The sequence below is a fragment of the Lotus japonicus genome, chromosome 5, assembly GCF_012489685.1.
Source record: "Lotus japonicus ecotype B-129 chromosome 5, LjGifu_v1.2".
NCBI lineage: Eukaryota > Viridiplantae > Streptophyta > Magnoliopsida > Fabales > Fabaceae > Lotus > Lotus japonicus.
In genome coordinates this window covers 7,363,689-7,376,965 of record NC_080045.1, presented here as the reverse complement: position 1 = coordinate 7,376,965, position 13,277 = coordinate 7,363,689, and the positions used below count along the sequence as shown (strand labels likewise).

Sequence of the window (13,277 nt, the reverse complement as noted above, 5' to 3'; positions counted from 1 at the left end):
TAATAAGCTATAAGCTATAAGCTTTAAGCTACCTGAGATAGTTTATAGCTTAAAGCTTTAAGCTACTGAAATAAGCTCATTCACCAAACATTTTTATAAAGCTTTTAAGCTAGTCAAATAAGTTTTAAGCTAGTCAAAAAAGTTTTAAGCTAGTCAAATAAGCTATAAGCTAGCTGAAATGACATGTCAAACATAGCCTAAGTCTATAAGGTGTGCTCTTTTCCCCAAACAATTTTTGCCTACACCTCTAGGTCTCATAAATGCCCAAGGAGCTCTTCAACTTTCAAACTCCTATTCCCAAAGAGAGCGTGCAATTTCTTGGCCTTTTGCAATTTATTTATAATGTTTATCGTTAATTTCTTCTTTTTTCTAAATCTTAAAAAATGGTCTATATGTGATTCATGAAATTTGAATCTCATTACTTGTGGACCATTTTGTTCTTAAGATATTCTTCCATCAACAATGACGCCATGTTAATTCTATAGAAGACCATTGGGCACATGTCACACTAATTCTATGCAAGGTTCAAAAAGCGTCTGAGATAAAAACACAACACAAACTTAGAAATAAACCAAGTCTTCCATAGTGTATCATGTGAAAATAATCAAATATACTAAAGACAATGTCAATTTCTTTTTTTTTTTTTGTCTTTCAAAAAAAAATTGGTCGAAGGAAAAGGTTTCATTCCATGTGGGCCGGGCCCAGAACAAAACAAGGTAGTCCCAAACAACCAGCTAATGTGGCATAGCTTAATGTGAAAATATACTAAAGACAATGTCAATTTCTTTTGACCAAAAGAGCCTACAAAAAAGCTACATTTCTATTAACTAAAAAAGTATCCCCCATCGTACAGCCCATGTGAAAGAGACAGAACTATATTACCAAAGGCTTTATTTTAGATTGACCCAAAAAAAAGGCTTTATTGCAGGAGAAAAACGATAGGGACTAGATCATCAAAGCAAATTGAGATATATTTGAGCACACTGCACACAAGAGTTAAAAGTTGAAATTAAAGTTATTGAGATGAAAAAGGCTTAATTCTCAAATTAGTCCCTGTCTTTGTTTCGCCGTCTGAACCAGGTCCCTGATCGAAAAAATTTGTGCAAAAAGTCCCTATGAATGAAAATCGTTTGGGGCAAGTCCTCGCCGGAGCCCGGAGCTCCGGCGAGTGATGAAGTGGCGTGATGACTAGATAAAAACTGATGACATGGCATTAAATAAAATTAAAAAAAAATTAATTAATTTACCATTTAATAACCTAAATTAACTTGATTTAATCCTCAATTAACCCACTTGATTTAATCATCAATTAACCCACTTAAACATATACCCCCAACCTTTTTCCTAATTACCCTCAATTCCCAATCCCAATCCCAATCCCAATTTCGTTCACCTGTTGAAATTAGGGTTCATCCCATGTTCTTCACATCTGAGTGTTTGATTTCATCTCTTCATCCCATCTTCTTCACATATTCGTTCGATCCTCTTCACTGAGTCACGTTCCTCTTCCCTGAGTCGCGTTTTTCTCTTCCCTGAGTCGAGGTTCTTCTCTTCGAGTTTCAGAATCAGTCGCGTTCGATCCTCTTCAAGTCGCGTTCTTCCAGTCGCCTTCTTCTCTGTCACGTTCGATCCTCTTCATGTCGTTCGTTCCTCTTCCCTGATAAGCGTTCCTCTCCTTTCAGATTTCTCCTTTCAGATTCCCTGAGTCGCGTTCCTCTCACAAACCATGAATTCTTCATCTGCTTCTTCATCTCGCACAAGGTCGAAGACAATCACTGCAGGTGGAAGTGCTAGATGTCAATGTGGTCTTCCTCTGATCATTTACACTGCTGGTACTCGACATAACTCGGATAGGAGATTTCTCAGATGCAGAAATTGGCAAGTAAGTGTATGGCCTTCCAAAATGAGTTTAAGCTTGTGTTTGTTGAAAAATCTGTAACTAAAATGTATTCTTGTGGCAGCTTCCACATAATTGTGGTTTCTTTTTTTGGATTGATGATCCATATGAGGGAAGAGATGCAGTTCAGGGAAGAGATGCAGTTGAAGGTCATGCAATGAGTTATAATTCTGAGATTGGGAATTCATACTCTGTTAATGTTAATGTTGTTTCTGATTTGAACAAAAAGATTAAGAAGCTCAAGATGAAGCTTGAAGTTGAAAGATTCCAGAAGAAGCTCTCATGTTTCTTTACTCTGGTTGCTGTGACAGTATCAATATGGTGTTTCTGTATGAGAAAGGGTTGAAAGAAGGATTTGAAAGAAGGCTGCATGTTGAAAGAAAGCCTTGAAAGAATTAGTTTAAGGCCTTAGTTTAATTATGTTTGGTTATCTATCTAGACTTGTCTGTTGTTAATGGCATTTTCAAGCCTTCATTTTGTCTGTTGTTAATGGCATGTCCAAGCCTTCATTTTGTCTGTTGTTAATGGCATGTGCAAGCCTTCATTTTGTTTGTTGTTAATGGCATGTTCAAGCCTTCATGTTCCATCTTGTGTACTATCAGAAAGTATTTTGTGTATGTTCCATGTACTGAATGTAATGAAAAGGAGTTGTTAATGGCATGTTCAAGGCTGTATGTTCCATCTTGTGTACTATCAGGAAGTATTTTGTGTATGTTCCCATGTACTAAAAATAGCTAAAAATATCCAACCAACATAGACAATTAAATAGATGAGTGTAAACCATCAATGCATAAGGAGGAGTTAAAGTACCCCAATTGTCATTGTTTACAGAAGGATAAAGATAGCTAAAAGCATTTAAAATGCATTTCAAATCCAGCAAGTTAGTGGCCAAAGTAAGTGGTCCACCAAAACCCATTAATATTACAAAACATTCGACCATCCTAGTGGCCATGTGGTCCACATTCAACTACTTAAGAAAGAAAAATAAAGAACCATGTGAACCATGTCAGATCTTGATTCCCTCACACAAAAAGCTATCCCTTCCCACTCTCAAAAAGTAATTCCCTTCATCCAAAGCAAGGTCAAGAAGATTCTCCCACAGTTTTGTCCAAGACAACGCTGCACTGTGTTGGTAAAGTGTCTTCAACAACTTGTTGATCTCCTGAAGCCATGGGAAAATCATTTCCTGTAACAGCTGCAGCCCCATCTACTGTCCTGGAAGTCCCAGATGCAGTCCCAACTTGGAGGATAGAAGCAGAAGTGCTTGCAGCTCCATGATTCCTTGTCACAGTATATCCTTGACTCCAATTTTGAACCTCAGATCTTGGAGCATCATGGACTTTTTCCTTTTGGAATTAAAGGTAGGCTTTTTCATACAAGATTCTAGGAAATTAAGATGAAAATAGATCCAAATAGATATGAGATCGAATAATACCCCTTTTCCAGAAGTAAGAGGTACTGGGGCAGGTGCAGTGAGATTATTGCTTGGCTCCCTGATAACAATACCAGGAAGAGAAGGAGCAGGAGCTTGAAATATGGGGATGATTTCAGGGTTGTTCTTACATTTGTTTTTATAGTGCCCATACTGCTTGCATCTACTGCATTTCTTAAAACCCTTTTTCTGCAAAACATATTAAACATTTTTTAAAGCTTTTTGACATCATCAAATAAGGCATATAAATACAACAAGAAAATCTTTGGTTTGTTACCTTTGTTTTCTTTTGATTCTCAGCAGGTCCATCATTCTGTCCATCCTCAGCTCCATCATTCCCAGCAGGTTGGTCTTCCTGAATAGGGTTCTTACAGGTCTTCTTATTGTGCCCGTATTGCTTGCACCTGCTGCACTTCCAAGCTGCACCCCCTCTCTTTAATTTACTTGGATTAAGATCATCACATGGGTCTCTTCTCCTCAATTTCTTGGGCCTACCAGCTCTTCTCTTATACAATGGTGGCATAATGCATACAGGATCATGTGGAGTAACAATCCACTGGTTAGGTCCAGGTAATGGTGTGACAAAATTCTCATATGTTGCTCTATAAGCAGCCCTCTGGTAGCACTCATGTACATAGGCCTTTGGATCATGGCCATGAAAAGAAATTGCAGCCACTGCATGTCTGCATGGAAAGCCATTCAACTGCCAGAAATTACAGCAACAAGTCCTATCCCTCAAGTTGATAACATGTCTCTCCAAAGTGATTAGATGGCGAACCTCAAACATTAGAACACCAACAGCCCTAGTGACCCAGTTCTTACTGTGGTCAACCTCATGTGATATCCTCTTCAATGACCTAGGCATGATTTGTCCAGGATGCTTGTTCAGCTTCTCCATCATTGCTGGGAACCTTCCCATGACATAGGTCCTAATCCACTCCATCATGGTTAGGATAGGTTTGTCTCTGGCCAATATAATTGCAGAATTGAAGGCTTCTGATAGGTTGTTCATAACCACATCACATCTAGAGAACCAACTAAAAGCATGTCTGCACCAGCTTGAAGTTGGCTTCTCCATCAACCAGTGGAAAGCAACTTCGTTATGCTCCTTTATTAGTTGCATTTTTTCTTTCCAAGCTGCTTCATATGTAGCCTTGGCAGCAGCCATCATTAGGTCCCTTAGAAGCACACCACCTCCAAATTTAGTTTTCATGTTTGCATAAAGATGCCTTACACATAGTCTATGTTCAACACCTTGCAGCATATCTTCTTTGAAGACCTCCATCAATCCCTGTAATCATTTTAATTACATTAGGATAGGTAGAGTTAATGACAAAAATGAGTTTACTTATGACAATAAGATCACAATTACCTTTTGTTGATTGGAGATAAATACCCATCTGCTTGATCTTGTGGGGTCTATGTCATCCATCAAAAGCTCCATAAACCATCTCCAACTATCTTTGGTTTCAGATTCAACAACAGCAAAGGCTAGAGGGAAATACTGCTCGTTTGCATCTCTACCAACTGCTGCCAACAGTATCCCTCCATGTTTAGTCTTGAGATGGCATCCATCCAAGCCTATGAATGGCCTGCATCCAGCTAGAAACCCTCTTTTACAGCCATCCAAGCACATATAATATCTGCTGAATCTAGGAAACAATGTGGTTCTGGGTGATTCAAAGCTCATCTTGCATGTGTTTCCTGCTGACCTTGCTCTCAATTCATTACTAAATCTCCACAAGAGGGTATACTGTAATTCAACAGCACCTTCAACCTCTTCAGTTGCCAACTGTTTGCCTTTCCATGCTCTGTATCTGGTTATACCAGTCCCAAGGTTAACTCTGAAGTCATCTACAATTTCATTGGTGCTGATTTTGTTGACTGTCCTGACTGTATTCAACAGCTTCTTCTTCACCCACTTTATATTTGCAGACTTATTATCAAACACTCTAGCACATGTGTGGTTATCAACTAGAGTTTTGATTCTGTAAGATTTCTTGTTACCAACCTTGCTACACAGAATGAGCCATGGACAATCATCACTTCTACACGCCACCCTGCACCTAATGCTATCATTTTTCAGGAATTTGTATTCTCTGTCATTCGTTACACAAACATCAGTTAGAGCTTCCTTGAACTGATCAAGGGATGCAAAGTCCATTCCAAGAATGAATTTGAAATCTGGGCCCAAACGCTCCTCCACAAACTTTGGGTATCTTCTCCTAGGAACATCTTCCATCTCAGAATCAGTTGCCACACTTTCCAAATCTTCACTCTCATACCCTCCATCAAAGTCAGGGTCATCCCCAAAAGCCATCCCCATACCATCAGCAGACCTACCATTAAGCATTTGTGTGATATGCTTATTCAACAAATCCTCTGCCTCTGCAAAAGCTGGGTTCGTTAATTCATCTTCTTGTTGAAGGTCTCTTTCTTCTTCACTATCCTCAAGTCTAATGCCTTGATTAGACACATCACTCTGATCATCATCTCCATCAATAACTTTTGGAATATTATTGTCGGATTCAACCAAGTTTTCAGGAACAACCTGGACTTCAGGCACATTTTCAGGAACAACCTGGACTTCAGGCACAATTTCATCAACAGCTGGAGCCATTGGAGCACTCAAATTTTCAGGCACATTTTCAGCAACCTGCAAAGATTCAGACACTGTAACATCAGGAGCAATCCCATTTTCAGGAACATTTTCATCAATTGGAAACTGAGAATGAAGAGTGACTTCACCATGCAAGTCCTCATCATCAGAAATAACAACTAGGCTTGGCTTGCCCAAGTTATTTGATTTCCTCACCACAGCTTGTAACCGGTGGGACCTTCTAACAGTTTTCATCTTTGTTGGTTGAGCCTTCTTCTTTCTAGCTTTCTCTTTTTCATTCACCACAGAAGGTACAATTGGTTCAAAATTTCTAACATGCATTGAGAGTGGCTCTTTTGACAGATTTTCAACAAACAAGACACCTTTCACCCTTTGAAGCAGCAATCGTAGCCATTTCCAGTGCATCAGAATCAGATTTGTAAGGCCTGAACACTTCTTTAGGAACATCCTCAGTAGTGTCAATGTATGACCACCACAAATTAAACTCCTTGTATCCCAGCTCTTTGATCATGTCAACAGTGTCAATGTATGACCATCTATCTTCATCTTGATCAGGAAAAACACTTCGACCACCACCAAAATAATGGCAGTAAGGGGAGGTTCCAAACCAACCACCATGGCGAACAATGAAGGTAAACACCATCCTGCAAATCCCCTAAATAGCAAGTGAACATTAATCCCTAAAATAGAAACCCAAAGAATCATTCCACAGCAATGCACTCGAAACCCACCCCAAAACCAGCCCCAAAACCCACCCCAAAACCAGACCCAAAACCCATCGAGCATGCAAACCCCAACCCATCCCTGAGTCGAGCATGAAAACCCCCCAAAACCCATCGACCATGAAAACCACAACGACAAAACCCATCTCAGAATAACCCCAAAACCCATCGAGAATGAAAAACCCCAAAACCCATCTCAGAATAAGCTTAATCGAAAGGAATAATCACCACAATAATCAACACAATGCTTAATCGAGAGTTGAGTTGTCTACTTACTTCACACTTTGCCAAATCGAACAGGAAAGAAATGTATATCCACTTTGCCAGAAGAACGAACGAACGCACAGGAAGGATTGGACTTAGGTTTCTCAGATGAACTTAGGTTCTCACATGAAAAGTTAAGAATGTAGATGAACTTAGGAAATGGAATTGGGATTGGGTTTAGGAATTGAGGGTAATAAGTGGGTAATTAGGAAAAGGTTTGGGGAAATATGCTTAAGTTTGTTAATTGAGGATTAAAACAAATTAGTTTATGTTTAATTTAATGTTAAAATAATTTTTTTTTAATGCCATGTCATCAGTTTTTATCTAGTCATCACGCCACTTCATCACTCGCCGGAGCTCCGGGCTCCGGCGAGGACTTGCCCCAAACGATTTTCATTCATAGGGACTTTTTGCACAAATTTTTCCGATCAGGGACCTGGTTCAGACGGCGAAACAAAGACAGGGACTAATTTGAGAATTAAGCCGATGAAAAATGTAGTTAATTCTTGTAGTACGTGTTTGATTTGCCTCAGACATAGTGTTCGAATCTTAAAATGAGAAAAAATTATATTGAAAAAACTAGTTCCATGAGATCGTGGATAATCTTGACTCAAATTAAATTGCCTAATATGCAGGATTCTTGTGGCGGATGAAAAAGTTATTGAGAGAAATGTAATAGCAACAAAAAGGCAGAAGAAGAAACAAAAAGTCCAAAGAATGAAGAAGAAAGAAAATGTTGAAAAATCGCTGGAGATCTTCAACACTTGCAATGTGTCCAACAAAAGTAGTGTCCCTCCCGCAGATAAATACAATTATTGCGCAATCCCTTTCAAACACGAAGGCTATCTTCAACCTTCATTTCCGTGTTAAAAAAAATATATGAAAACAGGCTTGAGAAAAATATATACAATATGCTAAACTAGAAAGCATACTTGAACATTACTACACAAGCCTTCAAAAAACAAGAGGACTTCAGTTTATAGCATACATAGCCTTCATCCTTGGAAACCTTTTATTTCTATATCTCCTAGAGCATTCATGAGATGGGAGCTAAAGTCCCATGCATTATGATCATTTTAATTGAATTGAAATTATCAATTAAAATATTGTGTTTATCCCTTTATTCATAAATATTTGAATAATTCACCTATTTAATATATATAAAAATAGAAATAGATGTAAAATTTTCACTTGAAGAAACTTAAGAGAATTCACAATTGAGAGGATCTGATACCAAGTTCCGAATTTACAAAACGATTATTTAATTATTATCATGTAAGGCTATATACAAAATAACCAATGGTTGGTTTGTTGTGGTGATGTTTGATTTCCTCAAAGTAGTCTTGCGTTTCCGTCATATGAATGAGCAAAAAATATTCATGGGGATATCTACTCTCACAATGTTGTGGGTGTTCTCGCCTCGAACATTGAAAAATAAATATCTTTTTTGAGTTTAAACCACATATAATTTCCACTAAAGCAGGAAAAAACGTTCGAGTTAGATAGGAACTCTTGTGAATAATTTAGGAAGTTGTAGAAATTAAATTATTATAGACTCATGATCAAAAATAAAAAAATATTATAGCCTTAACGTTATAAAATCACAGAAGATCGGCCTAACCACATCAAAAGATATGGTTTTCTAGTGGAAGGTTTGGGGCCACCGACGTCAGTTTGTCAGTGAAAAATACCACTCAACTAGGACCGCCACCGTCCGTTCACTAATTACAGGTAGTTTGGGTTCGGTTTTTGCCTAGTGGCGATTTTTCCAGATGGGTTCGCACGAGTTGTGGATCCATAAAATAATCAAAAAATAAAAGAAAAAGAAGATGAGAGAAATAAACTCATATCCAATTTTCTATTAACAAACGGCTTTCAAAGACAAATAAATGCTAACAAAGAAGCTAAAGACCATATCCAACATGCATGCCTCAAATCTCAACCCCAGAGGCAAATGCATAGTGTGGCGGAGCAAAGGGGTTCACCGGAACTTTTACGGTGCAACGAATAAGATGATGGTTGAATTAGATCTCAACTCAATTAAATTGATCATTAGTTTCACTTGAACTAGACCAAAAAAAAATCTAGCACTTCCCTTATGTCTAAGATGTAGAAATTCTTAATGAATCCATTTTCAGATCTGTATTCCTAACCCAACTGTCATTTGTTTGAGAAACAATATAATGCTATCGTTGGCTCAAAGAAAATTAAAATGGAGAAATGAATCATTGATAAAAACTCAAATTCATATATATATATATATTGAGAATATTAAAGCATAACTGTAAATGACTAACATGATTACAAGCAAAGAAGAAGATAATTGGTTTGATTTGGGGATTAAGAAATCTTTGGGGGAAGGGGATGCAACTAGATTTTGGCTGGAGGATTGGCTAGGTTCGGGACATTTGGAGGGAAGATTTCACAGACTGTATAATTTATCTCAAAACAAGTATGCTACTGTTAAGGAGGTGGGGGAGTGGCGTCAGGGTATTTGGGAGTGGAAATTTACATGGAGGAGGGGGTTGCGAGGTAGGGAGTTAGGGTGGCTTGATATACTGCTCAATACTATTAATATTGGTTGTCTGCGGGAAGGGAGGCCGGATAGGTGGTTGTGGGAACCAGGGGAGGAGGGAGTTTATTCGGTTAACTCAGCTTATTCTTTTTTGCAGAATAGCGATTCCGTGGATTCTGATATTGATTTCCAGTCAATTTGGAATGGATTTGCTCCATCAAGGTGAAAGCCTTTGTTTGGCGCATGTTGCTCAACCGGATCCCGACAAAGGTTGACTTGAGGAGGCGCAGTGCGATTCCTGCAGCTGCGAATTTGCTTTGCTCTCTGTGTAATATTGAAGAGGAGAGTTGTGATCACTTGTTCTGTACTTGTGCGCGATCTTTGGATGTTTGGCTTGCCGTTCATCGCTGGTTTGGATTTGTTACAGCTGTGCCTTCTTCGTCAAAGTCTCTCTTTAGCCAGTTTTCATTCTTGGCCAGAAACAAGAAACAGAGGCTTGCGGAGATGACGGTATGGATGGCTTCTTGCTGGTCCTTATGGCTTATGCGCAACAGTATTATTTTTTCAGATGGGGTTTGGGATGATGATTTTGTTTTGGACCTAATACAAGTCAGGTCCTGGTACTGGATAAAGGAGAAAGTGAGGGGGTTCTATTATTCATTGTTTGAATGGAAGACCAGCCCTTTAATTTGTCTTTCATCTGTGTGAAATTCGCTGGAGACATGGGTGGGTTGTTTATTAGCTTGGATTCATCTTTGGTACATGCTCTTGTTGCTGCCTACGAATTGGGTGTCTGTTGGCTCATGGGGTTGTTTGTGCTGCTATGGCAATGTGGGGTTGGGTAGTTGGTATCATGTAAGTTTGTACCTCAAAGTAGGGGGGCTTTTGCTTGTTGCAGTCTGATAGTACTGTTCTTTTTTCTTTTTCTTCATCTCTTTTCTTGTATTTGGGTTGAGCACCCCTTGTGCTTTTTTAAATACAATTCTTTGGCTTATCAAAAAAAAAAAAAACAAGCAAAGAAGAAGTGAATCCAGAAACTCCGGAGCAACCAAACGAGTGGTTTTGAGTCACTCTCTTCCCTTTTTCTCTCTTGTATCTCTTTTCAAAGTTGGTTAGTTTCGGAGTAGAAAGTCACATAATCAATCCTTGAGAGAACTTACAAAGTTTAGCTTCCGTAACACCCAATTTCACATTGCGCACCACCACCAATTAGGAATGACACCCGCGTAGGGCAGGGGCGGGAGTGCCTCCCCACTCCCCGTCCCCGCATCTTTTTAATATCCCCATCCCCACTCTCCATCCCGGTAGTGGGGTGAATTTTCTCCTCATCCTCAATCTCCATCTCCCCACGGGTCTCCACGGATCCCCATGATGACCATTAACACATCTTTAAAAATAAAATTAAACTAAATTAAATATTAAAAATACATAAATTTCTACCTGCACTACAAATAGTTAAATAGAGAAACCACAAATGAGAATGAAACATGTCAAATTCTATGAAAATATATAATGAAGTTCAAATAACATTGACTTTACTATTAACGGTATTATTGATTTTAACACATTGTATACAATGCAGGGATTCCGCGGGGCGGTAGGGTGATCCCCACCCCCATCTCAAACTTGTCTCGGGGTAATTTTTGTCTTCATCCTCATTCCCGCGGGGGAAAGTTTCACAAGTTAGGGGCCCAAACGGAGCACTTTCCGCAAGGATCCCCATATGCAGGTGGAAATTGTCATTCCTACCACCAATTCAAATATGTTGCATCAGAATTATTGCATTTCCAAAGCTTCATTTATCTCATATAAATAAAGGTAAATCTTTATACTCTTTAAAGTACTCTGTTTCAAAAAAAAAAAAAAGTTTAAAGTACTCTTTAAGCTAAAAACACTTTTCTTACATTAGAATACATTACCATTCCCATTCCTAAATTTTTCTATTGAAAATTTATTTCAATTAAAACTGTATCCTGCTCATTTGGCTTAGCTGCCATAGTCAGTAACCACACCAACGCCCATTCCCTCTAGCTTAAAATTCAATTCAGAGTTCAGAGGCTTTTATTAGCTGAAGAAAAAAGAGCACGTGGTTTTAATGAAGTCAAGCCTGTAATCCCCAAAATCCAACAACTATCTCACGTTACCCAAATCTACCCCTCACATTTTGTCCCTTTGTGGCAGACCCATCCATATGACACCACGTGTTTCTCGATATGCGAACTCCTTCTCCCTCCAAAATAGTAATGAAAATTCTAAAATCCAAGACCATACCAAGCAATAATAACATTAATTAATAACCCGCACCTATAAACAACGCCAAAACACACCGATCTTAGGTAGTTAATTTAGTTTGTTCACACTTGATTCCCATGAGGCCATAACCCCTATCTTTTGACATTTTTGTAAGACTCTCATTTTTTATTTATTCAAATATATGTAGGACTTATCAAATTAGAAGTGAAGTGAGACTCGCATATACGCTAATAAAAGTGAGATTGTCAAAATGAGTTAACATTTTTCTTCACTCCACATTGAGGACGGTATGAATAGAGATAAAAAGAAGGGAAATATTTCATTTATACCAATTTTACCTCACTTTTTTTGAGAGCGATAGAAGTAAAAGAAAGAGAAATAAGAGATATAATAAGAAAAGAAAATTGAGATTAAAACAAAAAATGAGTAAAAAGTTGTAGATAGATAAATGAATATTTTAAAGTTGTAGAAAGAAATAAGAAATATAATAGAGGAAAAAGAGACTGCAATTCAAACTTCGCCAAAAGATATACAAGAAGAAAAGATTATGATGTGTGATGTGATAGAAAAAATATAGATCTGAATTCACTGCTGTCATCTTTAAACGTAGTCGCTGCAATCAATTCGATGATTGATTAATGTTTAACTTCGGTGAGTATGATAGAAATACATGTTGGTAAAAGAGTTATGATTTATTCACACGTCATTTTTTTTCACTCCTTTTCCACCTCTCTGGTGTTTCTATCTCTTTCATTTTTTTCAATCATTTCCTCTATCACATTTTACATCTTTTTTTTCTTTTATTTCTACCTTTCTTCTACTTCAACCTCTTCTCCACTTATTAAGGGATGTGAAAGAAACTTTTTCCATGTTAAAAACAGATTTATTTGATTTTAATAAAGTGAGAATACATTGTGACTAAGAAAAATCAATCTGAGAATTAGCATTAAGCCCCGCTAGGCAATCGACAAGCTCATAAGCCTCACGACGCACATGACGAAAACGAACATCCTAGTCACACATTAGAAGAAAATGTCAAGCTCATACCCATATATAACCATCTTGAACTTCTTCCGCCATACAAGCAAGAGACCCTTTTTTCTGCGCATGAATTTCAGTTAGAAAGATTCCCCTCCAAGACTGCCGGCATAGAAACCACCAAGCCGAGGTCAAGTGCAATAAAGCCAAATCGCAAAATTAGAGAGATACAAAGAAAAATTGAAAAGTGATATTAAAAAAACTAAATGTGAATAAATAAAATAAAATAAACATATATGAACATGTTAGAGCATCTCCAATGGGGTTGCTTAAATCCAGTTGGCAACTTAAGCAATGTTGCTTATTTTGGAGCACCACTGGAGCAACATGACGTGGTAGTTGGGTTGCTTAAATTTAAGCAACAGTTGCTTATTTAAGCAACGGTTGCTTATTTTCTCTCTCCTTACTTTTTGACTAAAAAATCATATTTTCTCTTTCATTCATGTATTTGTATAGTGTCATTATCTTGAAATAATATAAATATAAGAGGTATAATGGGACCCAACTAAAAGTAAACTAAGCAACCGTGGTTGGAG

At 37.9% G+C, this 13,277-nt stretch overlaps 3 protein-coding genes across 5 annotated transcripts; 2 read left to right on the top strand and 1 right to left on the bottom strand.

Annotated features, from left to right (window-relative positions):
* The first annotated feature begins 1,726 nt into the window (after positions 1 to 1,726).
* Positions 1,727 to 2,243, top strand: LOC130719004 (uncharacterized). The gene is made up of 2 exons (XM_057569655.1): positions 1,727 to 1,882; positions 1,962 to 2,243. The coding sequence occupies exons 1-2, from the start codon at positions 1,727 to 1,729 to the stop codon at positions 2,241 to 2,243; spliced, it is 438 nt and encodes a 145-aa protein (XP_057425638.1).
* Positions 2,244 to 3,000: 757 nt separating this feature from the next.
* Positions 3,001 to 6,233, bottom strand: LOC130721549 (uncharacterized). Of its 3 annotated transcripts, none has more exons than XM_057572349.1 (3): positions 5,911 to 6,233; positions 3,607 to 5,880; positions 3,001 to 3,518 (listed from the first exon to the last, which is right to left on the bottom strand). In XM_057572349.1, the coding sequence occupies exons 1-2, from the start codon at positions 6,181 to 6,183 to the stop codon at positions 4,678 to 4,680; spliced, it is 1,476 nt and encodes a 491-aa protein (XP_057428332.1). In that variant the 5' UTR covers positions 6,184 to 6,233; the 3' UTR covers positions 3,001 to 3,518; positions 3,607 to 4,677. The 3 variants fall into 3 exon arrangements, with proteins under 3 accessions (XP_057428332.1, XP_057428333.1, XP_057428331.1); XM_057572350.1 differs by having other exon boundaries at positions 3,607 to 5,985; positions 6,078 to 6,219; XM_057572348.1 differs by having other exon boundaries at positions 3,607 to 6,233.
* A 2,990-nt stretch (positions 6,234 to 9,223) lies between these two features.
* Positions 9,224 to 10,158, top strand: LOC130719002 (uncharacterized). Its single transcript, XM_057569654.1, has 2 exons — positions 9,224 to 9,580; positions 9,673 to 10,158. The coding sequence occupies exons 1-2, from the start codon at positions 9,224 to 9,226 to the stop codon at positions 10,156 to 10,158; spliced, it is 843 nt and encodes a 280-aa protein (XP_057425637.1).
* The last annotated feature ends 3,119 nt before the right edge of the window (positions 10,159 to 13,277 follow it).